Genomic DNA, 22294 nt, shown 5'->3' with positions numbered 1-22294 from the left:
GCCCAGCCAGCTCGCGAAACGGAAGGGGAGGGAAACGAAAGTTGTTGCTCTCGCGCCCAGCCCCTTCAAATGAAAATGCACACGAAATATCCCGAAAGCCATTCGTTTTCAACGCGCTGCTGCTGCTGCTCTCCTCCTCCTTGCATTACTCTGTCCCTCTGCACAAAGTATGTCCACCTGTCTATCGATCTATCTATCTATCTACCGGGGCATGCTTATCACTTGTGCATCTCCAATTCGAGGTCCTGTCCTGTCTTGTACTGTATTGTATTGCGTGCCATCCATCCATCCATTCATCTGCTCTCATGCATACGTGCGTGGTGTATCCATTCCCGTGCCCCATAACCAAAGACCAGATCCATAGCCATCCATATCCATATCCATATCCATATCCATATCCGCACTCCATCAAGGCCATCACTCCAAAGAAACCCCTAACTACACGGTGATCCCCCCCCCCATTCCCAACCAATCAAACTCCCCCCTTCCCACTTCTCCCATGTCCGCCCAGGATGGCAAACCAGGGTGACACCACCCATCCAAGAACTGGTCAACAGATGGTCGACCGTCACTCAGCCGGTTTTCTAGACTCTTTGCTCATCATCGTATTCTGGGGAAGGCGTTTGGAAAGATCGCGATATCGCGTCTTTCATTGGGAAGGGGAAAAATCGGGAGAATGTCCAACGTTGATGTATCTGTATGTATGCCGTATGCCGTATGTGTGAATGAATGAATGAACGAACGAACGAACGAATAATTACGAATGAACGATTGTGAAATGTAGTATAGTACTGGTGATATTTACGTACATTGAACAAGTCACTTATACATGAACTTGAACCATATTGTGAGAAGACATACATATCTACATATCTACATATCTACATATCTACATATCTACATATCTACATACATACACACAGAGGAACCAGAACATTATCCATTGAATCAAATGGTCCATCATCTACCTGCCCACCCTAGTACTATTCAATTACTATTATCTTCTCCCCTTCTATATCATTTTCCTACAATATTCATAATGCCCATCGCATCTCAGCATTTTCTCCGTCTACATAAGGAGCACTGTAGATTTTCACGAAGCATACTCCTTCCCAATCTTTCATTCTTCCATCTATATCCTGTTTTTGCCCTTCAATCCTCACCGCTCTCTTTCCTCAAACCTAGAAATCTTTAACAGGCTATTGCAATCCCAAGTGGTCTTGCAGCAGATGCAGATGCCTCATTTACCTTCCTTCTATTATCTGGCTCCATTTAGGAATTCGCTTCTCGAAGCTTTGAAGAAAGAAAAAAAAAAGTTGTTGTCTGAGCGATATTTCGTCACACCATCTCGTTGAACAGGTAACCCGAACTACTGCAGTAACCTTACGCCCCAAATTTCAAACTTCACCATCACATTGCATTCATGTATTCACATCAGTTCGCGTCATTTCAAAGGATGGAAAATTATTGGGATACAAAAGACTTTTTGTATTCGATTTAAATTAAGTGACAGCTTGCCCTGACGTTAAGCACTCACTACTAAAGTCGTGCTAACGAAAGTTGGAACGTCTTGCAAAGTATGCAAAGCCAGCAAACCCATGACCTACCTCCCTCCTTATTCTATGTTACAAATGTATGCTAGACCTAGCCAGGTAGCCTTATCGATGAACCTAATTCCGAAATCCCATATGCAAAGCCGAATGCAGTGAAACTGGCAAAACTCCGTGTCCTGTTAACTTTGGGAATACCCAATTCATTTTTTTTTTACATTGGTGCCCGAAGCCGTAAATCGCGTTTAACTCATGTCCATCTCAACCTCCACAGCATGGTTTGGGAGACTGGTCGTAGGAATTCCACCCATCATCATTTCTTCAACATGTTCATTTGTCATAGCATTCATAACTGGACTGCTAGCCTTGGGGGTTTCGCTAGCCTCAAGTACCATATCTCCTTCAAATATTGGGACTGGTCCTCGAAGATTTTCAAAAGTCTTTTCCAAGCTGGTGCTCACAAGTCTACCTTGTCTAAGGTTATCTCCAAATAAAAAGTAGCCTTCTTGAGCTTCGACGAGATAGCTGGCTAACCCTCTACTTTGCAATCGAATGATAGCATTATTGACAGGATAGTGGTTCTCGATATATTTGGTCCAGCCACGAACCGCAGCTTGAATATCTTCATCAGTGCTTAACTTTGACCAACCAATCCCCAAATGCCTGGTGTATTCGTCAATGGAAGGCTGGACGGGGCCAGTACTTCCCGTTTGAAGAGGAGCTGAGAGGACACTGTTCGCAACATTTATCTCTTCGGCCATTGATGATGTGGGACCTCTATCAATTCTTTGACTCTTTGCCGAACGTATGATTGGTCTTTCTGGACTGGCCGCGCGCAATTCAGCTTTTGCCTTTTCTTCCGCTTCTTTCTCTTCTTTCCAGGTACCAGTTTGACTCTCTGCAGTCAAGTTGTAACGATTGCTTGGCTTGATGAGCGTCATTCCTGGCCCGTATTCCCATTCCTCTTCATCTTCGACAACTATTGGCTCAACAGGTGCTTGTGAAAAGTACTCTTCGTCTTCAAGGGCAGCCTCGTCGCGTGAGCGCTTGCGGCCTGCAGCTGATTGAGGTGCCGACGTTGGCGTGAGCCAAGAGCCTGCAGATGGTGACGACATGGGTGCTTTTACGAAAGGAGATGTAAAAGTTGGTCGATTGAAAGAGTGTTGAGGTGGAAGTTGGGGCGTCATGGCAAGAACGGGCGAAGATTGAGAGAAAGATTGATGAGAGAAGGAACCCATAATGATGATGATGATGATGATGATGATGGATAAAAAGAGTTTAAGTAAAATGTTTGATGGATGGGTGGCCAGAAAAAGGCGCGCCTCTGGGTGACTATTTTATCAATTGATTGATCTGATTGGATGGATGGGAGATGGTAGATGGAAGTGTATTGGCGTTGGGAGATGGAAAGGATGAAGTATGTATTGAGTTGTGATGGGGAAGTAAAAGTATTGATGAAGAAAGAGGAAGAGGAAGAGGAAGAGGAAGAGGGAGAGTAAAAAGTTACGAGGTGATGAAGAGGGATGGGAATACTTATTTTATTTTGTTTGGAGTGGGAGACAGGAAAGGATAGAAGGGACAGAAGGGAAAAGAAAAGAAAGCTGCGAGAGCAAGGACGGCATCTTTAACCTTTATTAACATGTAAGAATAGGAAGGGAAGGAAGAAAGGGCAGAAACTTGGGGTACTATTTTCGGGAAGCTCCAATTGGGTTGTCACAGTGAAGCTTGCGTTTGCGCGACAACGATTTTTGAGACTAGAGCAGATGGAGGTTAGAGTCTTCCGCCTAGTCCTCCATCTGAAAAGACGTAAAAGACGTAAAAGACGTAAAAGACGACTTGCCTCTGGTTTGGCCTTACCGGGCGGGTCTTTGCGTGGCGGGTCTGTGTGCGCGTGCCTATTGGCTCACCGGGGGTCTGTGAAGTGGTAGTCAGAGGTGTTGCTGAGTTCTGGCAAGACTAGCATCTGGGCGAGCGTTCATTGGCCGAGATAAAGAGATCGCCTCAGAGACATTGGGGGGAACAGCCAGGATGCTGGCCACGGAAGATCGGTCGTGTGCGGGTAAAGTCATTTAGCCAGGCTGACCAATGGCACGATTCTCGCCCAATCACTCTTCTCTCCCTTCCTCACTTCGGCCAGCTCGTCGGACGGCACCAAGCGGAAGTGGAAAGGCACGAAAATGGGTGCGGCCTGATATTCCAGGCGCTCAAGACTCTCAGCCATCCCTCTCAACTCAAAGCCATTCCAAGGTTCAGACAAAAATGCTCAAGCCATGTGAGCCTGGCTTATTCATCCGTTGTGTCCATCGCATCCTACTCTCTGTTACCCGCCGTGCAAGATAACCCTCCCAAGACTGCAACCTTATGAATCATCTGATCTTTTTTTAGCTTTGGATCACTTTCCAAATGTCCAAAAGGAGGATTTGCATGTGGATCTCGACATCGAAAAGTCTTTTGGATGCTGATCGTCGCAAGAGCATCGCTGACTTTGACTGTCTGGATGGAGTCCTTATGTCATAACACAACACCACTTCGATCGTGCCTTGCGTGAGGAGAGGTCACGTGCACAGACAAAACATGTGATGTCCTGCGAAAACCCACTTTCCATATGCACATGCCTCCCGAGTCGGTACATCATTGTACAGTGCATTGCATTGATTCATATAACATCATTCCCTCTGAGAAACTCAATATCACCATCATCATCATTGATACCACACATAGGCAAAGTCAATAGCAATTTACACCCTCTCAAAGTTCTCCTGTCCAACATATTTTTCATGTGATTTATTTGCTTCTACCACATTCCAGGATCAGCCTTGCCCCGTCCTTAGCGCCGGCCACCTTTTATGATTTCCCGTCATGCAAATACAGCTTATGAATTTGGATTGTGCTTGTAGATTTGAGATTGCGATTTGATTTCATAACAAAAAGGAGTCGCATCCTCTTTCTAATAACAAAACAGAAACCAACTACTGCTTGACACACACGCCGATGATCATGGCTTCGGTAACAAATCTCGACAATGATGTCAATAGCAAGCGGGGTGATCGAGTTACACCAGCTGCTGTGAACGAAGTCAGGAATTTCATCGAAGAATCTCTGGGAGAGACTTTACCTGATGTTGGAGACGATGTACGATTTGGCACGTATAACATACTGGCTGCACTGAAAGATGGCGTAGCACTTTGCAAGTAAGCTTCTCTCCTTATCACATAACAGCCCACAGTGTCCTGACACTCCACAGACTTGCAGCGATGATCGATCCTATGAAAGTACGTGGATTTAAACCTAAAGCAACGATGCCTTTTATACAACGAGAGAACATCGCTTTGTTTCTCAGCGCATGCGAAAAGCCACCGTTAAGTCTACCTGCGCACGATAGATTTCTCACGGTCGACCTCTACGATGGAAAGGACCCCGCGCAAGTACTTCAAGGTATCGCTGCATTTAGCAGAGCTGCAAACCGAGTGGAACCTTCGAAATTTCCTAACCCTATCGGCGCCAAATCTCGTGGCGGTGTTGTGAGCCCGCAGGTTACTGGACAATATCTTGGAACTGGGTACAGCAACCGAGGAAGGGTAGCTTCAGCCGCTGGCGCTCCATCATCAAGTCACAAGCCTGCAACTTTGACGGCTTCGAGAACTGGTGGTTCGGATAGTGGTAGGAGAAGTCCTAGCAGATTTGGTGCGCCAACATCACCTAATTCTGTCAGCAGCTGGAGTAAGAAATCCGACGAGAGTGCCACGTCTCCAGCCTGGAACATTGCGCAATATGGATATATGGGAGGTGCGAGCCAAGGTAATATGGGAGTTTCATTTGGTGGTAGAAGACAAATTACAAACGCTGGTCCGACCGTTCCGAGTCTCGCCGAAAAAGAGAAGAAGCGAAAGGAAAAAGAAGCAGAAGATAAACGATTGAAGCTTGAAGCCGAAGAAGAGGAGCGACGAAGAGTTGTGGCCGAAGAGGAAAGGGCTCGTGTGGAAGAAGAAAGAAAATTTGCCGAAGAAACCGAAAAGTTGCGACAAAAAACATTGAACGAAAAACGAGAATGGGATGAACAAGAGCGCAGATGGAAAGCAGAGGAAGATCGTAGAAAGCAAGATGAGTCTGAAGCAGAGAGTAGAGCTGCAGATGAGCGAAAGAGATTAAGGGGCACCAGCGACACCCGATTACAGGGACAATTCCTCAGTCAATATCAAGCTGAGAATGGTTTGAACCAAAAGAGCCAGAGAACTGATTCTAGCGAGGCCGACAGAATTAGACAGTTGGAACACGAACTAGCAGAAGCTCGTGATCGAGAGCGTCGATATCAAGCAGAAAGGGTTTCAAAACATAAGACTGGCGACCGAGAAGCCATCCAAGATCATGATTTAACATTGCGACTTAAGGAGGAGTCATCAAAAGCTCGTCCAAGATCTCGTAGTCGCCCTCGTTTACCATCACGAAAGGATACTGATGAAACATGGAGGCAAGATGAACGAGACTACCTTCGTAAACAATGGAGCTCACATACTACTAGTGAAGAGGCAGCACCGCCAGTTAAACCTCCTCGTCCATTGCCAGAACCAACGGCAAATCCCATTAAGCCTCAACGCACCGGTGAAGCAAGACCTCTACCCGATCCAGCAAACTATACATCTCCAACCTATAAGGCTCCGAACCGCACCGACCGTTTCCTTTCCTCCAACCCTCCACCAACCCCACCGAGACCAACCACAACCTATTCGAATGAAATAGGAACGTTTTCTAGCAATGCCGAACGCGATGCAGAAGATCGTCGCCGTATTGAATCACAAACTAAAACCAAAGCTGGCGGATGGGCTTCCAAATCTCTTTTGGAAAAGGAAATGGAGATGGAAAGACAACGACAACAAGAATGGGAAGAGAGTCAGAAGGAACTCAAGAATAAAGTTCCAGGGGGCGATGGAATCGATGGTATTGGAGGAGGTATTGGAGGGAAGTGGGATGTTAATCAATGGACGGGCTATACCGGTGGCGATGGACAAAACAAGGGAGCTCAAGGTATTGGAGCTGGTAGACGACAAATTGTGGGGCCGAGACCACCAGTACACGGAGGACAATAGATACGAGATGTGAGATGCATCTTTATTTATCAGCTGGGGATGTAGAGTTCGATTTTTGGTATTGTTAAGTGTGAGTGGGGGATCAAGTCATTGTGCAACTCTTGCAGTAGATGAATGGGCGGGTATGTTGCGCGTTTTGGGATTGATATATGGAGGATCTGTACCTGGTTGAGCGCGGTCGTTTGAGCCTGGATTGGGTGGCATAGAGTGTAATGGTTTTCTAGTTGATTCAATGCCAATAGTAATACCTTATTGCGGAGGGGAAGAATAGTCTAATAACACATAATAAAACATAAGATTTATCAATATATCCTGGTAAAAGGAGCACTGATCATTACCTAGCTTCACTGATATGAGATGATGGATTTGTGTCAGTGTTCTTCAACTTTCTTACTGCCTGTCTAGGTACTTGGGTAGATATCAATAGAGCTAATCTTCTACGAAAACGAAATGGAAGAGAGGGGGACTTGACTTGACTTGACTTGACTTGACTTGACTTGACTTGACTTGACTTGACTTGACTTGACTGCCTGGCTGGCTGGCGCGAGGCATCTTATCGCTTGATTTTCTTTGCTGTATTGGTGGAGGTTGTTAATGGGTGGGTGGATGGGTTTGTGGTCTGTGGTTTGCGGTTTGGTGCTTGCTTGCTTGCTTGCTTGGAATGGAATGGAATGGCGTGGGGATGTAGGTATGGTGGATATGGATAGAGAGTGGTGTCACTGGTTTGGGTTGTTATTTCTTATTTGATTTTTTTGCGATGGAAGATCTCTGAGAGAGAGATGGCTGGCTCACAGTCCTTGGAACTGAGATGGCTCATTGCATTGCAGTGGCGTCGGAAAATTTCGAACTCCCTTTTTCTTAAGGCCAGAGGTTCGGCTCCACGCAGCTTTCTTGTTCGTTGCGAGCTTCGCGAAATGTGGTCGTGATTCTTTTTTACACTTGTTTGTGCTGGGTTGCTACTGCTTTCTGGAAATATGGATTAAGTTCTTACGCTTTGTGGAAAGATGAATGGATGGTGAACATAGAGTGTATTAGTATCCCGCTGATTTCGACGGCGTGAGATATACAGCTAGGCTTTCACGCTCGTACTCGCTACGTAATGGCTTTGGAAGGGATTTGAAGTATGAAGTGGTGAGCTTACATGTCGTGGACTGGATGTAGCTTGGTGGTTTCCATTTTTTGACCGAGATGGATGGTTGTGGGGTTTATTCTTTGCGGGGAGGGGGGTTGATGCAATGGATATTTATATAGCGAGAAAACTTTTGTTTGCGGATCGAAACTAAGTCTATGTATCTTGATATTGTGCTACAGGTAATTGTTATTAGCCGGACTCTGATATGTCAAATCTCCACCGAAGCATGTAGTTCTATTTAGCAGCTTCAGCATAGAATGGCTCGTTGGATAACGCGGCGTAAATTACTATGTCACTACAAGCAGACTGGAACATTGGAGGTCAATCTGTACCGAATTGTCTCGTTGGTAAATAGATGAGATCATCTATAGCGAGCCATGGACTGTATTTAAATAATAGATTACATGTGCTATTAAACCCTGCTCTCAAAACTACACAGACAGTGGTAGTAAAATCAAGTTCTAAACAGTCGTACAAGTAACCCTCCATTGACTTGATTAGCTTCAAGGTCGCTGAGCGAGCAGTGTTGCTCTCGATGTCCATTGTGAAGAACTACAGATCCGGCAGAATATATTCCTGTATTGATGCAAGTTCAATGTTGGGGGTGCTGGTATGTACTAACTGGTGGTAGCTGGATACTACTAATGGATATTCAAAATGTGACTTCACTCAAGCTCGTTAACAGAAATTGTCCAGCGATTAATTTCTATAAATGTCTAATTGGATAAGGCAGTAGGATTCTTCTATGAACCCATGCTCTGCGTGCCCTCTAATGCGCATATGATTAAGTCCTGTAATTTCCAACACGTATAGTCTGTAATATTTTTACTTTCGGCGACGATTAGTAAGTATACCCGACTCCATTCTATGAGTTAGTAATTAATGTATGACCGCCACCCAGCTGGCATCGTAGTGAAGGTCGACCTCTCTTCTCCCTTAACGTTCTCTCGCAATCCTCCCGGGTATAATCCGTAGCCATCTTGATATTATATGGTGGATTGTTTTTTTTTTTTTTTTTTCTTTTTTTTTTTTGCCAAACTGCCCTTAGTCTCCAGCCTAATAAGAGAGTGCCTATGCATACTGAGGTTTGATAACAAATTCCAGATATATTTTTCAGATTCCAAGGGGTTGACCGAGTCTCGTTTAAAGATCCAATATCTTCTCTTCTTTCTATGATCATATGTCGGAGCTCACACTATCGTGGAACCCATAGATCAGGAATTTGAGGTGTTCTTGTTTGAGAACATGTGATTCAATGAAATAATGAAGTGCTGCGGGGCATTTCGAGTTTCCCCTTTCGATATTTGATTTTACCTAAAGCTTTAGATGAACATGGTCTTTATCCGTGAGTGGCGGGAGTTGATATTCTTTGAAGCCTTTCACAAAATATCTCAATGCCTCTTTCTTCAAAATGTAGGACTGCATTGTAGTAATGAATTGTAGGTTTTAGACGAGCTTGTAAATATGTACCAGACTACTGGACTCGCAAAGTTCCTGAAGACACCTGTAATGAAGGGTCGTCTGAGATAAATGTTTAATAGAAGACATAGAAAACTACTTCACATCTGCACGCTCAACGCTCTACTGTCTGACAGCAGCACTAGTTCAAGAGAACCCGAGTCATCCACTCAATGTATATCAGAAATAGATCCATTCACATACGAAACTTGATGGATTACGCCAACAATCAACAGTATCACACCATCGAGGCCATAAAGGTCATCTGCTCATAGTTTTTTAAAGTCAAACTATTCACAATTGCTCGTCGCCCGCTCAGTCAGTCAACACTAGTCAATTTACAAGAATGGCCCCACTCTGATCCGCTTGCACTGACAAGCCCTCTTTCCCTCGAACACTCAAGAGCTATACCTTTCCATGTTGGCACTGTCATTGGAGATATTGAACCCGCGACTTTGGAACACCAAGCAAGAATGGCATCGTGTCAAACGTTGATTGGGGTAGTGAGACCTTTGCAGCTAGAAGAATTTTGACCCCCGGTACGTCAACACCTAAAGAGACGTTGACTTGTAGCAGAGCGTGCCCAGACTATTGATTTTTGTATTGGGGTGAGAGTAGGTAGTTAAGTAGATAGTGCAAGCCCGCGAACGTTGTGGCACAGCTGAGAGAGTAAATAGTCACAAATTACAGAACCGCATTCGGTCTCAATACTGAATGATCGCCGAGCTTATGTGGCTTCTGAATAGTTCCTCAATAGCGAACCTTGACGGCATTGAATGTACCTCACTAATGCCGTCGATCCCTTGACTTCTGTTGCTCTTTTCGGCCTCGGGAAATCACTTGATTGTTTACTCACATCCGAGTTTAGGGTTGACAATACTAACAGAGCATTGAAAAAACATTGTATGCATATTTGAATATAGACAGTTGATAACACCGGCTTCTCCCATGTTGTAACTCGTACCGGTAAATGCAAGCTTGATAAAATTATGGATATGATGTGAAGAGGACCCTCTCCCCTCTCCCCGCCCCACTTTCCGGAAAATTTCTTCTTTCCTTAGACCCTCTTGCCCCAATTCCAGATTCAACCCTAGACATATATTTAAAACTCTGACTCACATACACCAATAAATACTCATCTACAAGCGTTTGTGGTTTAGTGGTAAAATCCATCGTTGCCATCAATATTCTTCTTCTCACTTGAGAGCTAGCGTTGAAACAACCTCGATGGGCCCCGGGTTCGATTCCCGGCGAACGCATTTTGCTTTATTATTTTGCTCATGATCGTTTTGATCTTTGAATGGCGGCAAAATAATGAGTGGTTGTTTTGTGGTTGATTTTTGAAGTTGTAATTGGTGTTGGGTGAAGGAAAGGGGAGTTGAGAAGTAGCCGAGCCTTGCTCGCTTCTTCAGGAACTTATGATGTATACTTGGACTATATTTGGACTATGCTTGGACTTTACTTGGACTATGCTTGGACTGTACTTGCATCCAGATGCAGTATGCCCGATTAGACAATTTATCTGTTTGAATGTGAGTATTACAAGAAAAAAGAGTTTTGGTACGCCTTACTTTTGGCTCGTTGTAAGCCTCGACTTAAAATGAATACGTAAGAGGCGCAGATTAGATTAGATCTTCTAACTGTTTTGAGCAGTGCTGAATATGAATTCAAAGGCAGAATAGACAAGTACACGAGCTCTGATCAGAGATTGTGGAGTTCATGATTCAAGATAAGAAAAATATGTGTTCGTGAGATTTATCTTTTGTCCATCGTTGAATGGGAGTCTCATTCAAATTGGGGTACTCTTTGATCCCCATGATAAAGGGTTTAAGTCCTCTACTGACTTGCAGTCAATTCTTTTGGGATCCAATGGCGTCATGCGGTTGAAGAACATGTTGAGCATGAGTAAGGTTCTAGATCAGCTGTCGCATCATACGACAGTGCCAAACTCCCAATTCAAATACCCATGGAGAAGTACTACAACCACACAAGATGTCAATACTGACAGTATGGAAGCTAATAAATAGGATTTGAAGAATTTCTCAAAAGAAACTCGAGGCTTCCTATTTGCAGATGATAGATATCAGTTTATTCTAACATCTTCAGTACCTGCTTGAGAGCTTCGACCGCATCCAAGACAATTGATCATGCATGATCTGCACCACAAACGCCAATTCAAAGCCTCACAATAATAACCCCCCGATTCATTATGATGTGCAACCAGTGCTGGTGCCAGGAAGGAGAATTTACTATTAAAAGCTGAAGACATAAGATTGAAAACCTGGCCCAAATTGAGATGTCGGTACATTCTCTTCCGTGAAAATGCTTTGACCTCTTTTGGGTGTCAATCAGATCATTGCAAACTCGGCGTGCCCGGGTAGATTGTCCCGAGAGATATCACTGATAAGAAGCCAGGCCCGAGTCTACTGCTGACGTGAGAGAAAGCGGGAGGAAATAGAGTTCCTTCCGCATTGCACGGGTGGACATGAGCGGACGCGACGAGAACGCTCGAGGAAACCGGTCGGGTTGGGCTGAGAGAAGATGGAAGGATTGTGACTGTGATATATAGTGTCAATAGATGTGATACGAGATCCGGGGAGTTAAGCGTATCAAGAACAAGGGGTAGTCCCAAGTCCACGGTTGACAATATTTTGGAAAATGAGGAAATGCTGGAAAAGTGTAGGTAGAAACGCTATGAATTCAAGACACAAATGGAACGGACTCGGCGATCGCGGCTGGATGAAATGAAGCGTTCGAGTACTGCAGATACGGATAGAGAGTTGAGGTTGAAGTTCATTTTTGGTGCTTTTCTCGAGTCTAGATCTTTGGAAGCGCGCGGAAGGATTGAACCTTATGAGGAAGGAAACGAGGCGAACGGATCAACAATTATACAAAAGTAACGCATGATACGGCGATCGCATCAATCTAGACTGCGATAATGATGCTTGGAAGTTTGAATCCCAGAAATGCTTTTCTTGATACAATTACGTCGGCGACTACAATTAGACTTTTGGTGTCTAATTAGAGTTTAGATAAGAAGACATTGCTGGATTCTTGTCTTACAGTAGTCATGTGTCTACTCGCATATATCTATGTGTGTAATGTACAGACTGCATGCAGTGACGAGACAAGGTCATCGCCATTACAAAATGGTTAGTTCTGCGGGGTGCAGGAGATCACGAAGGAAGAGGGGCAAACAAGCAAGATGATTTGAGTGAGGAAAAGTCCCGAATCATAATCAAGTAACAAAAGGGGGCTGTGGGGCTGAACCCTTACCGAGTACGTATGTAGACAAGTATTATTTTACCACACAGCTGGATGCCAAGATATTAAATGCAAGGCTGTGTGAGACAGAAATGAATATTGCGTGGTGGATATGGTGTAACCCTATGAAAAAGTTACAAATTAGTTACTGACTCGGGATCCTTGTATTGCGTGGCCATTGGCCTTTGGTGGGTTGGAGCGTATTGTTATCGGAGCTGAACGTTGATGTAGTTTGTAGTTTGGTTTGAAGAAAGTTTCTTTTTATATCTTCTAGTGATTACTGAATTGATTCACCACGGACTGGCGGCCAGTATACCTACAAGGTGCTTTGTGTGCAAAAATAGCAACAGTAGCAAACAGGACGCCAGCCAAGATCATTAACATCAATATTGGAATAACCTCAAGAATATCGTACAATTCTCATTCTATCCAACCCGGTTGAGCTGATATTATCCATGGACATAAGAAAAGGACCGTGGCATTGATCAAACTGAGAGAAGATGACAGAGTTCTAACTTCCAAATCTCAAATACCAAATTCAAGAACTATTTTGCCATTTTCAACTCTGTGCAACAACTGTGGAGACAATGATTTACTTACTCTAGAGATGTGGCGAGGCTTTACAGTGTAAAGATGATAGCATCGATCAATCCTATTGATCCTTCGGATTTCGTGCTACTCTCCGAATTCCGTATTGTATTGTTGTCTCGTCGTCTCTTCTCGATAGAGCGCGACTATTCCCCACGAGGTTGCTCATGTGTTCAATTCTGCCTGCATACTCAGCGCCTAAAACCGAAGCGTCTAAGGGCTAGAACAACATCATCAGATTTTCAGGCAGGTGCTTCTCGATGACATGTCATTCCTTGAGAGAATTGCCACATTCTAATCTCCGAAGAAATTTTATATTAAGATGGCGGCAATCAGGTTTTGTCGCTCCACCTAGCGCGGTAGTCGAGCGCAGGTTATCCTTCGTTAATCTTGTTGAAGGTCTCTGCCGTGTAATTGACTATGATCCCCACACCGATCCCTCGTATTGCATGCAAAATATTGGTACTGAGTGCGAGTCGGTGGTTCATTTCTGGAGGGGTTTTGACAGACGCGTCTTCGCCAGATCAACGGCTCATCTCTGAGCTTTTCAAGAAATATGGTAATTATTGGCTCTGTTTCATGTGCTGCAAAGGCATTGTTAGGAAAGTTCCCTTTCCTATTGATAATAGGACCAGAGAAGTGGAACTCCTCTTTTTGCCATCCCTTTGAGTGTCTGACGTGTCTGTACTCGGTCGTGTCTGTGATCAGAGTTTGGTTTCTGGTACAGTACAGTGCAGGGCGAATTGTAAAATTCAAGGAGTGGGAAAACTCCAGTCAAACCCAAATCTTAACAACCACATGGTTCAAGCTTCATGGAATGCCCGAGTTCATTTGATTGTATTGTTTGTGTAACATCGGCGGTAGATTGTGATACCAATGCCACGGTGGTCCTTTTTGAATCGGGATCAAAATGAAACCCGAAAGTCGGACTCCGCTGTCATAAGGTTCGTTTACTAGTAGGGTTCAGGCTCAATGACTTTAGGGTTTGTAGCTGGTTAAGGGATGGGGATGCCAACTTAGGCATTAAGCTGCGTGTATGATAAGGTTAACCGATAGCTATTCATTTTTGGATGAGGTCAACTCAGCTAAAATTGCTTCCAAGGAAACTCAAAATCTACCTAGCTGACGAAGTATAGTGTGTTAATTTGTGTTCTAGCTGGTCTGTCCTAGCTCATTCGCATTTTTGAGGTATGATTACTGCCATACCGGCGATACCGTATAGCAAACATCCCCACTCTGAGTCTTCTAGCTCGAATCACCCCTTGCAGCTTTATAAAATGCTCCGAGTTCAAAACTATGCCGTCGGAGACGGCATATGATTTTCGCCAATATTTCGATTTCAATGTGTAAAAAAAGGAATACGAAGCATACATAATCTACAAACAATGCTGGACCCTCCCATGGAACAATAGAATCTTCTATATGCCCTATGAGGTTTCGATGACGGCTGGACAGAAATGAGAAAAAGGATACCCGTGACGCTAATTTCCTTAGCTTGATGCCGCTACAATAAAGCGGTGGAGCAATGCGCTGATCGGCTTCCAAGTTCCATCAGTGCCTGACCTCAACACCTCTGTGAATTCGTAGTTGTGTCTTCAATGGAAGATCCTTTTCAGCAAGTCTAGTAGGGCATGCAACGCTACGGAAACATGTAAGCACTTGACCAACTTGTAGTATTATGAGCATTTGATCTACGATCAGCATCTAACTACCGACAGGAAAATACTTGGCTACGTCAAAACTGTGCCGCTGCTCAGACTCCCAAGCTAACTTGGACTTTCTACCTGAGCAGGATGATGTTCTTCGTCGGGCACGTTCCTCACGCACGTCGGTGATAGCGATGCGAAGGTGTGAATTGTCATCATCTTCTCAGAAACGAGATTATGGCTGATTCCCTCGCTGGAACCCTCATTTGGTTGTGTCTCTGGGTTTAGAAGCCCGACCCTTTCACGCGGACTAAACTCTAAAGACCCAGCAACGTGGTAATGGTCCGACATATCCTCCACACCCCCCTAGCAATTTGGCAACTCACTTCGCAAGTCATTCATCACGCCAGTTATGATAGCGCTTCATACCCTTGCGACACTTTCTTGAAAACAGCAATTTTCTAACTTGAATGCCGTCAAACTACTGAGCTGGAACTTCTGAGTATCATAACTCTAAAGGGCTTATTTGGTTGCTTTTTGAGATAGTAGTTGACACAATTTTCGCAACAATATCCAGAACAAATCTTAGGCTATATTTGTCTTTTAGAAGATTCTTGACTCCTGCCTTGAGATTTTTGCTCATCACAATGCTTTTATTTCGGTTGGATTACCCCGAAGGCGCTTGAAGATTAGATTAGTTGTTTGCTATAATATCCACTTCGACTGGCCAAGCAAGCGACTTTGAATTCTACTGACCCCGTCTTTCAACGTTCACTTGCCATTTTTCAACACTGTTTTATAATTTTTGTAACAGGTGCTCGGCGCTTGCAGAATCTGTCACCGAAAATCTCTGAAATGGGCCCTGAAGCCCTTGATGCCAAATGAGATATCCACTTACTATTCTGAGACAAAGCCAAAGAGGATTCTCAAAAGCACTTTTAGCATTGTTCGGTTAGCACCGCAAATCCATGCCGCTGTTAGTTAATTAATAGTTAAGGATTCCACGTGTTGTGAAAATCGCTAGAATGGTCTACTAGAGGATTTGACCAGTAAGTTGACCTTGTTCTTTCATTCAGTTGACTCTTCTACCCCCTGAAATCTGTTTGTCGTCCCGGCATTCGCTCGTCCCCTGCAAACCTACACTCTGCTAATTGTTCTCAAACCTTGTTCTACTCTTTTGAAATTCTTGAAAAAGTTGAAAAGCCACTTGTATTACCTTGTCAATTTCGATTAATTAACCGTCATTTTAGAAATAAAAAAATGAGGCTTTTCCAGAATTATACTCGATCGAGTTAAGGTTCAAATGGGAAGAAAAAGCTAAAAATTCATTATAACATGAAAGATGTACCTAGGTATCCTACAATATCGAATCTACCCCGGAGGACCACACCGTGAATCTTTTGATCCTAAATGGACCGAATCAACCGGGTGGAACCTTAGATCGAGGGGTGCATGTTCTGGTGAGCTTTTTGTACATATGTAGTCGCTCATCGTTCTCGATCTTGACCTCGAAACTTTTCTCGAAAGAAGAAAAAAAAAAGGAACATCAGACTTTCTTCTACTTCAACCCAACTACTTCCCCTCCTCTACCCAATCCCCACAACCATAACTACATAACAAACAAGACCGACTTCTACTTTTACACTTTATCCCTTCAATTAAAGAGAACCTCACACACCCTGAACTTTTCCGACATTCGTTTTCTCTCTTACTTCGGCTCACAATATAAGATAAGAGAAAAGACATATCCCGGTCCGAGGCTGAGATAAATCTTTCAACTACCCCCTCGCCTCATAGCACTTTCACTCTCTAAACGTTGGAAATGTGCGATTATACTCAGGTTGAGTTTCGATGTGGTTAGTGGTCCTTTTTTATTTCATTGTTGGAAATCTATTTGTGATCTATTTACGTATTTACTTACGTATTGACGAATTAGACTAACGGTTTCTATTTGATTTATAGGTCACGTTCGGTATACAGTGCGGGCATGGTGTATCAATTATGAGACGACACATCGCCGGTGCCCACCCAATGTTGTGGCCGTCGAGTTTAGGTACTTGCATTTCAGCTCTTTCAACATATACCGTGTACCAATTTTTCCCGAATCAGATGTACTAATTGTGGATTTTTATAGGTTAGGTGAATCGGAAATGTGCGGTTAGTAGAACCCCTCCTTCACTTCCGTCGAGTCTAGACCGTTCGGACCGAACACGCAATAGTATGATATATCCGACACTTGCTAACAAGTCATTAGGAGACTGTAAACACGTGGGAGAGATGCCAGAATGGTATTCTCGAATCACCAAAAAGACGGCTCGCCTTCACCTATGATGAATAATCGACTCGCTCATACTCGGGACTTGTGCTCATCCATCTGTTATGTATGACGACGAAACCTGGGAACGACATAGGGAACAAACGAAAAGCACCAAAAGAACTGAAAGAAATAAAAGAAGAAGAACGTCATCGGATCAATCGGAACCAGGACGAAGGAGGCGAAGACTTTTCTGAATCATCACCGGCCTGGCATACTTCTTACTTTACCACATGTTTGTATAGTATGCTGGACATAAATGATTCCAACACAAGGATTTTTGGGCAATGCAAAGAATAACACTGGAATGGAGCAAGGGAACTGGATGGCTTATGTTATGGGAATGGGTATGGGTACGGGTACGGGTATGGAGTAGGACATCTTTTTTATACAGTACATATCCAGCAACGGATGGAGGATTGGGAAATTATTAAGAAGGACAGATCAGGCAAGGAATGGGATGGGATGGGAAGGCGTTCTCCCTATGAATAGTGTGGTGCATTTCGGGAAGGATGTCACTTTTTCACTGGAAATTTACTCGCAGGATAAGGGACTTTCATTTTTTCTACGAGTATCAAGATTCATATGAATGATAATGGATCATTGAGAATGAGATGTATGTATTCCACATACAACATTCTTACATATCAAACACAAGCGCATCCGCAAACCAAAGATGCATTCCTCTCTTCTTCTTTTTCTCTTTATACCACTTCCAGGATTCGGGAATGTTCCAGGCCGAAATTTGTCTAGAAACTAGAGCAATCCGTATTTCACGGCCACAAAACACAAGAAAGAAAGACAAACGAACCAAAACGGTTCCATCCGTTAGGCATCCAAGATTTTCCAATATCTCAGGGGAAGACAATCTCATCCACTGGTCATGGTAACACACATCTTACATCGTACATCCAGCGTCTAGCTTCCTCCTCCCACCACCAAAGACCGGGACAAAAAAGGCATGATAGAACTCAACTTACCGCAAGAGCCGGCCGTAAACCTCCCATCTCCCCTTTCCCCCAGACCTGGAAATTCACTACCGGCCCGCGTTCAAGACAGGAGAAGCCCTCAACATCATTGCTCGAAAAGTATTGGATGATGGGGAAGTACAAGTTATGCAGCCAGGGGCCTTCTACATATACTTTTTCTTTATTTTAGATTTTTCACATGAACGCTTGGACGAGTGGAGCGGCTTGGGAGGACGGGAGATTCGATGCAGAAGATGTCATCGACAGGTAGGTAGGTACCTGTGCATAGCCGTCGCGTCCGCTTTGATCTGTTTCGTTTCGTCTCAGGGAGTCATGCCATTTTATGCACGGGTCATGATTGCGAATTCATTGCGTGTGGACAGGATGGAGGGGTAAATCGATTATCTGAGATTTCGATGTAATATTTTTACTACCACTCTTCGGAATGTCTTTAATTCGACTCGGGATATTCTTGTCATATCAACTTTTTATGAGAAAGGTGGTGTGGCTAAGGAAGTGGGAGATCTAGGTGTGTTTCGGAAGGCACTTTGCATACTTGGATATGTGGACCTGTGTATCCTTTGGTTGCTGAGTCGATGCACTGCGCATCTTTATGCACGACGAAAGATGAAATGTAACTACAGGAGAAAGACATTGGATCGATTATATTCTATGAATATCATTTGTCTACACGATTATTTGTTATCATTTCTGGGCGATAATAGAAGGATTGTACAATGTGTAGCTTCTGTGGCGCGCCAAGGAACTGGAGAGAAGATTCTGAAAAAATTGAGAAGTTTTGAGGAGGGGTCGAAAATGGGAATTGATTAGTGGTATGTACAGACAGAGTATGTATGTATGTATATATGTATATATGTATGTATGTATGTGCTGGCTACCGGCGTAGTACGCAGATCCAAAGGGTGTTTGTTGTGTTGATCATCATGATTTGGGGATTCCCAGTATCCGGGTTAAAGAACGGTGTGGGGGATTTGCAGTGTAGAATTAGAACTTGTACGCAGGATACATAGATATTCGGGAGGGAAAAGAAAAAGGAAAAGGAAAGGAAAAGGAAAAGGAAAGGAAAGGAAAGAAAAGAAAAAGAACGACGACAAAAAGCGAGAAGTGATGAGAATAAGGAGGCGAGGTAAGAAAGGTATCGTCGACGGTGAAGAGCATCGGGATTCTTTTACGACATGATTAGACACCTAGGTAAGTGACTTGTGCCGAGATCCAATCGTGAAAGGTCAACAATTGCCGAGTTCGGGCACGCATTTATACGGAGAGATATAGATGGATGGGATTCTGGCACATGAGATTGTTATGCCCTACGCGATGATATGTGAAAGATGCGGTCCAATACCATGGTTAACCTAGATGTGATGCGTTGTTGTGTGCGGGGTCCAGGATCGTGGAGTGTGGGAGCTTTGTGGGCGTGTGAGGTTAAGCAATGTGAGAGATGATTGATGGTCGTGGTGGAATTCTTTTCGTATGTAGTGTTACTGTACGTCTTTCACTCGTCCTCTGTCTTGGCTCAGGTCAGGTAGGGAGGAAGGGAGGTTGGTTGTTTTTTTGTTGAGTATGCGGTGAAGGGCTTGATTGATGTGATTGATACGATAATGATATGATAATGATATGATGTAAGCTTGACGTACTTGATAGAATAGAAATCAAGAAATGGATCGCTCTTCGCTTCGCTGCTATCAACAATTGTTAAAATGATGTTGGTTTCATTTGCATATACCGGTGAGAATGGGTTTCCGAATGATACTTCGTGTGCCCCCCCCCTCTCCTTGTTGGTTGCAATTTTCTGCGCAATACAGTCATCTTACTATCATTTGTTACCATCGGCATTACCTGTATGGTGCATTCGCACACACTGAAGCTGGTTTACTGTACCATTCTAGCAAAATAATCGCAAACATATCCTATTTCTGAATACGAACATGTTTTGTTATTCTTACTCCGAGGCATTCTTTTTAGCCACTTCGGTACATTCATTCTTCGTAATCAATATCCCATCTTGCACCTTGTACTTTTTCATTCCTTTAATCATATTAAAATAACTTCTATCTAGGCAGTAGTCTTCCTTGCTTCTTATAACGTTTATTATAGCTCGATGAGCACGATTACACAGCTTTTAGACGCTATTGTATACAAGCGAGCAAGAAGCTACTCGGCATACCAGAAGATGTGTTGCACCGCAGAGACTCCAGTCTTTCATTCTGTGATCTCGCCATACATAGTAACCAGGTCTTTGGGCTCTCTAGGTTCCTCTATAAGAGAGCGGGGTGTATTTTAACTTTGGTACCGAGACGATTCTGATTTTCAAATTATTTGATCTATCACATTTGTCTGCTGTCTGTTTTGTTTTTATTCCCATCTGCTTGGGACGATCAGCCCTTGGCCACGCGAAATGGATAGCCAACTTTCCATATGTGATGTACTAGTGACTAACTGTAAGCAACATTGACATGTATCTGACCGGGTACCCGCGTGGGAAATGTACCGAGTAGAAATTCTAGAATTTACATCGCCTAGGTCTAGACAGGGTAATTCATCCTGCCATTCTTCCAAACGGTCGTAGAAGACGTGGGGTTTGGTGGGGGTGGACTGCGGGATGCAGTTGTCATTCGATCATTGTCAGAAAAAAGGATAAGAATCCATGAAGTAGTGATTTCGTGTGAAAACTAGGAGATATCGTGTGTTGAAAAATTACCCGATTAGGCAAGTCACTATCAATCACCTCATGTCACAATATCTTCAATGACCTCGATATACTTTCATACATACTAGGGGTGTTGATATGGACGGATATCGGTATTCATTTCTATTAGAATACGATGTGGGTAGATGTGGCTAGGAACCTAGTAAGCAAATAGATTCGTAACGGCGTCGGAGGTAAGCATTTTTTTTTTCCAGATAGCATTAGGTTACATATGTCCAATGCCCCCAGACATATGATACCGGCTCTTACCGGAGCCACTCATCAAGAAGCATCTCGCTCACGTGCGGAGCATATTTTATTACAATGTTCCTTTTCTCCTATTAGAGCCGTTTCCATTCCGTCCGAGACGAGACAAGACATGGAAAGCTAGCAAACGGCTGCAACTGCAATGGCAAATACCGATGAGAATCAATGTACCGTAAAAGAGCCGTTGAAACGGGATGCGAGCAGTCGAAGCAGTAAAAGACAAGGGTTACAGAGGGTTTGAATGGATGGTTGGTGGCTTGCGGGAAATACTCCTGTTTGTGGCACCTTACGGGGGTTGCGGATTCGGAAGTATGGATTCGTAGATGAGCGAGATTGGAGAGAATTTGAGAGGTGATAGATATTGACGTACACGAGACATGCTGTGCCAGGCTAAGATTTCTATGGTGTTTCGATTGCTTAAATCTTTGGGGGCTAGAAAGATTGGATGGAGATGCAGATACCTGAGGTTCTGAGCAGACGGGATGAGAAGAGGAGAGGAGTGGTCTCGGCGGATGGCAAGGGGGTATTTTGGCGTTTGGTCAAGACTTTACTAGCAATCCTTCAGCCGGCGTTGCATCTGTAGAGTCTTGCTTTTCACATAGATATCAACTAATGAAAGGTCTTAGGTTATAGCGAGAAAGAAATAAGCGGCAAACTCATCGTATCACATTGGATATATTGTGATCACAGCATACACTGGTTTTGAGTACGGCATGAAGAGCTTCCCCATAGACCTCGGAGATCCTTCCACCGAATCAGTCCAGTAGAACCAGATATCCCTTTCCCTTGATTGACATTGCAACGACAGACTCGAGAACAAAAGACTAGGGAAAACGGATGTTTATAGCCGATCCCGTCCCTCCACCACATATGTACGCACTGTCACTATCTCTACCTGCCCGTCGAACCCGTCTTAACGGTTTTTCTACCCATACCTAGTTCATCAACTGACAGAAGAACATAACGATTTCCAATACATAGCTGCAGTCAGGGTGCTATAATATGTTTACCGGATTCTGACTTATTGCAGTATACATACATATGGTCGTCCAGCATGAAAGGTGATCAAATTTTACAAATCTATTCCCATTAACCTGGCCATGTCTGATCATATGGTTCCTGCATATCGTATGTAGCTGTAGGTTCGTGTCTACTACGTGTACGACGCCCAAGAGAAGCATTGAGAAAATCATTGTTAATTATTGTAAATTGATAGCAGGATTAACAAGTTTCCGCAATGTTCAATTATTTTAACTTTCAATAAATTAACCTAGACACACTTGAGTGTTGCAATTCCAACAGGGGAGCTCGATAGA

General features: G+C 43.8%; 3 protein-coding genes across 4 annotated transcripts; 2 read left to right on the top strand and 1 right to left on the bottom strand.

Annotated features, from left to right (window-relative positions):
• Nucleotides 1-1468: 1468 nt before the first annotated feature.
• BCIN_05g02200 (hypothetical protein) lies at nucleotides 1469-3311 on the bottom strand. Its single transcript, XM_001560054.2, has one exon. It carries the CDS (start codon nucleotides 2786-2788, stop codon nucleotides 1796-1798), a length of 993 nt encoding a protein of 330 aa, XP_001560104.1. The 5' UTR covers nucleotides 2789-3311; the 3' UTR covers nucleotides 1469-1795.
• Nucleotides 3312-3966: 655 nt separating this feature from the next.
• Nucleotides 3967-6961, top strand: Bcscp1. 2 transcript variants are annotated; one of them, XM_024692890.1, is made up of 3 exons: nucleotides 3967-4741; nucleotides 4795-6018; nucleotides 6070-6961. In XM_024692890.1, exons 1-3 carry the CDS (start codon nucleotides 4542-4544, stop codon nucleotides 6632-6634), a joined length of 1989 nt encoding a protein of 662 aa, XP_024548672.1. In that variant the 5' UTR covers nucleotides 3967-4541; the 3' UTR covers nucleotides 6635-6961. The 2 variants fall into 2 exon arrangements, with proteins under 2 accessions (XP_024548672.1, XP_001560106.2); XM_001560056.2 differs by having other exon boundaries at nucleotides 4795-6961.
• Nucleotides 6962-16100: 9139 nt separating this feature from the next.
• On the top strand, nucleotides 16101-19710 carry BCIN_05g02180 (hypothetical protein). The gene is made up of 4 exons (XM_024692889.1): nucleotides 16101-16578; nucleotides 16685-16775; nucleotides 16857-16879; nucleotides 16977-19710. Exons 1-4 carry the CDS (start codon nucleotides 16545-16547, stop codon nucleotides 17051-17053), a joined length of 225 nt encoding a protein of 74 aa, XP_024548671.1. The 5' UTR covers nucleotides 16101-16544; the 3' UTR covers nucleotides 17054-19710.
• The last annotated feature ends 2584 nt before the right edge of the window (nucleotides 19711-22294 follow it).

This window comes from Botrytis cinerea, chromosome 5 (assembly GCF_000143535.2).
Source record: "Botrytis cinerea B05.10 chromosome 5, complete sequence".
Lineage (NCBI taxonomy): Eukaryota > Fungi > Ascomycota > Leotiomycetes > Helotiales > Sclerotiniaceae > Botrytis > Botrytis cinerea.
This window is presented reverse-complemented; position numbering and strand designations above follow the sequence as displayed.

Excerpts from the sequence above, each read along its gene's own strand:
- Bcscp1 (XM_001560056.2), top strand. The coding sequence starts at position 4,542 with ATGATCATGGCTTCGGTAACAAATCTCGACAATGATGTCAATAGCAAG. Across the intron at positions 4,742-4,794 it reads GATGGCGTAGCACTTTGCAA|ACTTGCAGCGATGATCGATC; the intron begins GTAAGCTTCTCT and ends GACACTCCACAG.
- BCIN_05g02200 (XM_001560054.2), bottom strand. The coding sequence starts at position 2,788 with ATGGGTTCCTTCTCTCATCAATCTTTCTCTCAATCTTCGCCCGTTCTT.
- BCIN_05g02180 (XM_024692889.1), top strand. The coding sequence starts at position 16,545 with ATGTGCGATTATACTCAGGTTGAGTTTCGATGTG. Across the intron at positions 16,579-16,684 it reads TCAGGTTGAGTTTCGATGTG|GTCACGTTCGGTATACAGTG; the intron begins GTTAGTGGTCCT and ends TTTGATTTATAG. Across the intron at positions 16,880-16,976 it reads AGGTGAATCGGAAATGTGCG|GAGACTGTAAACACGTGGGA; the intron begins GTTAGTAGAACC and ends ACAAGTCATTAG.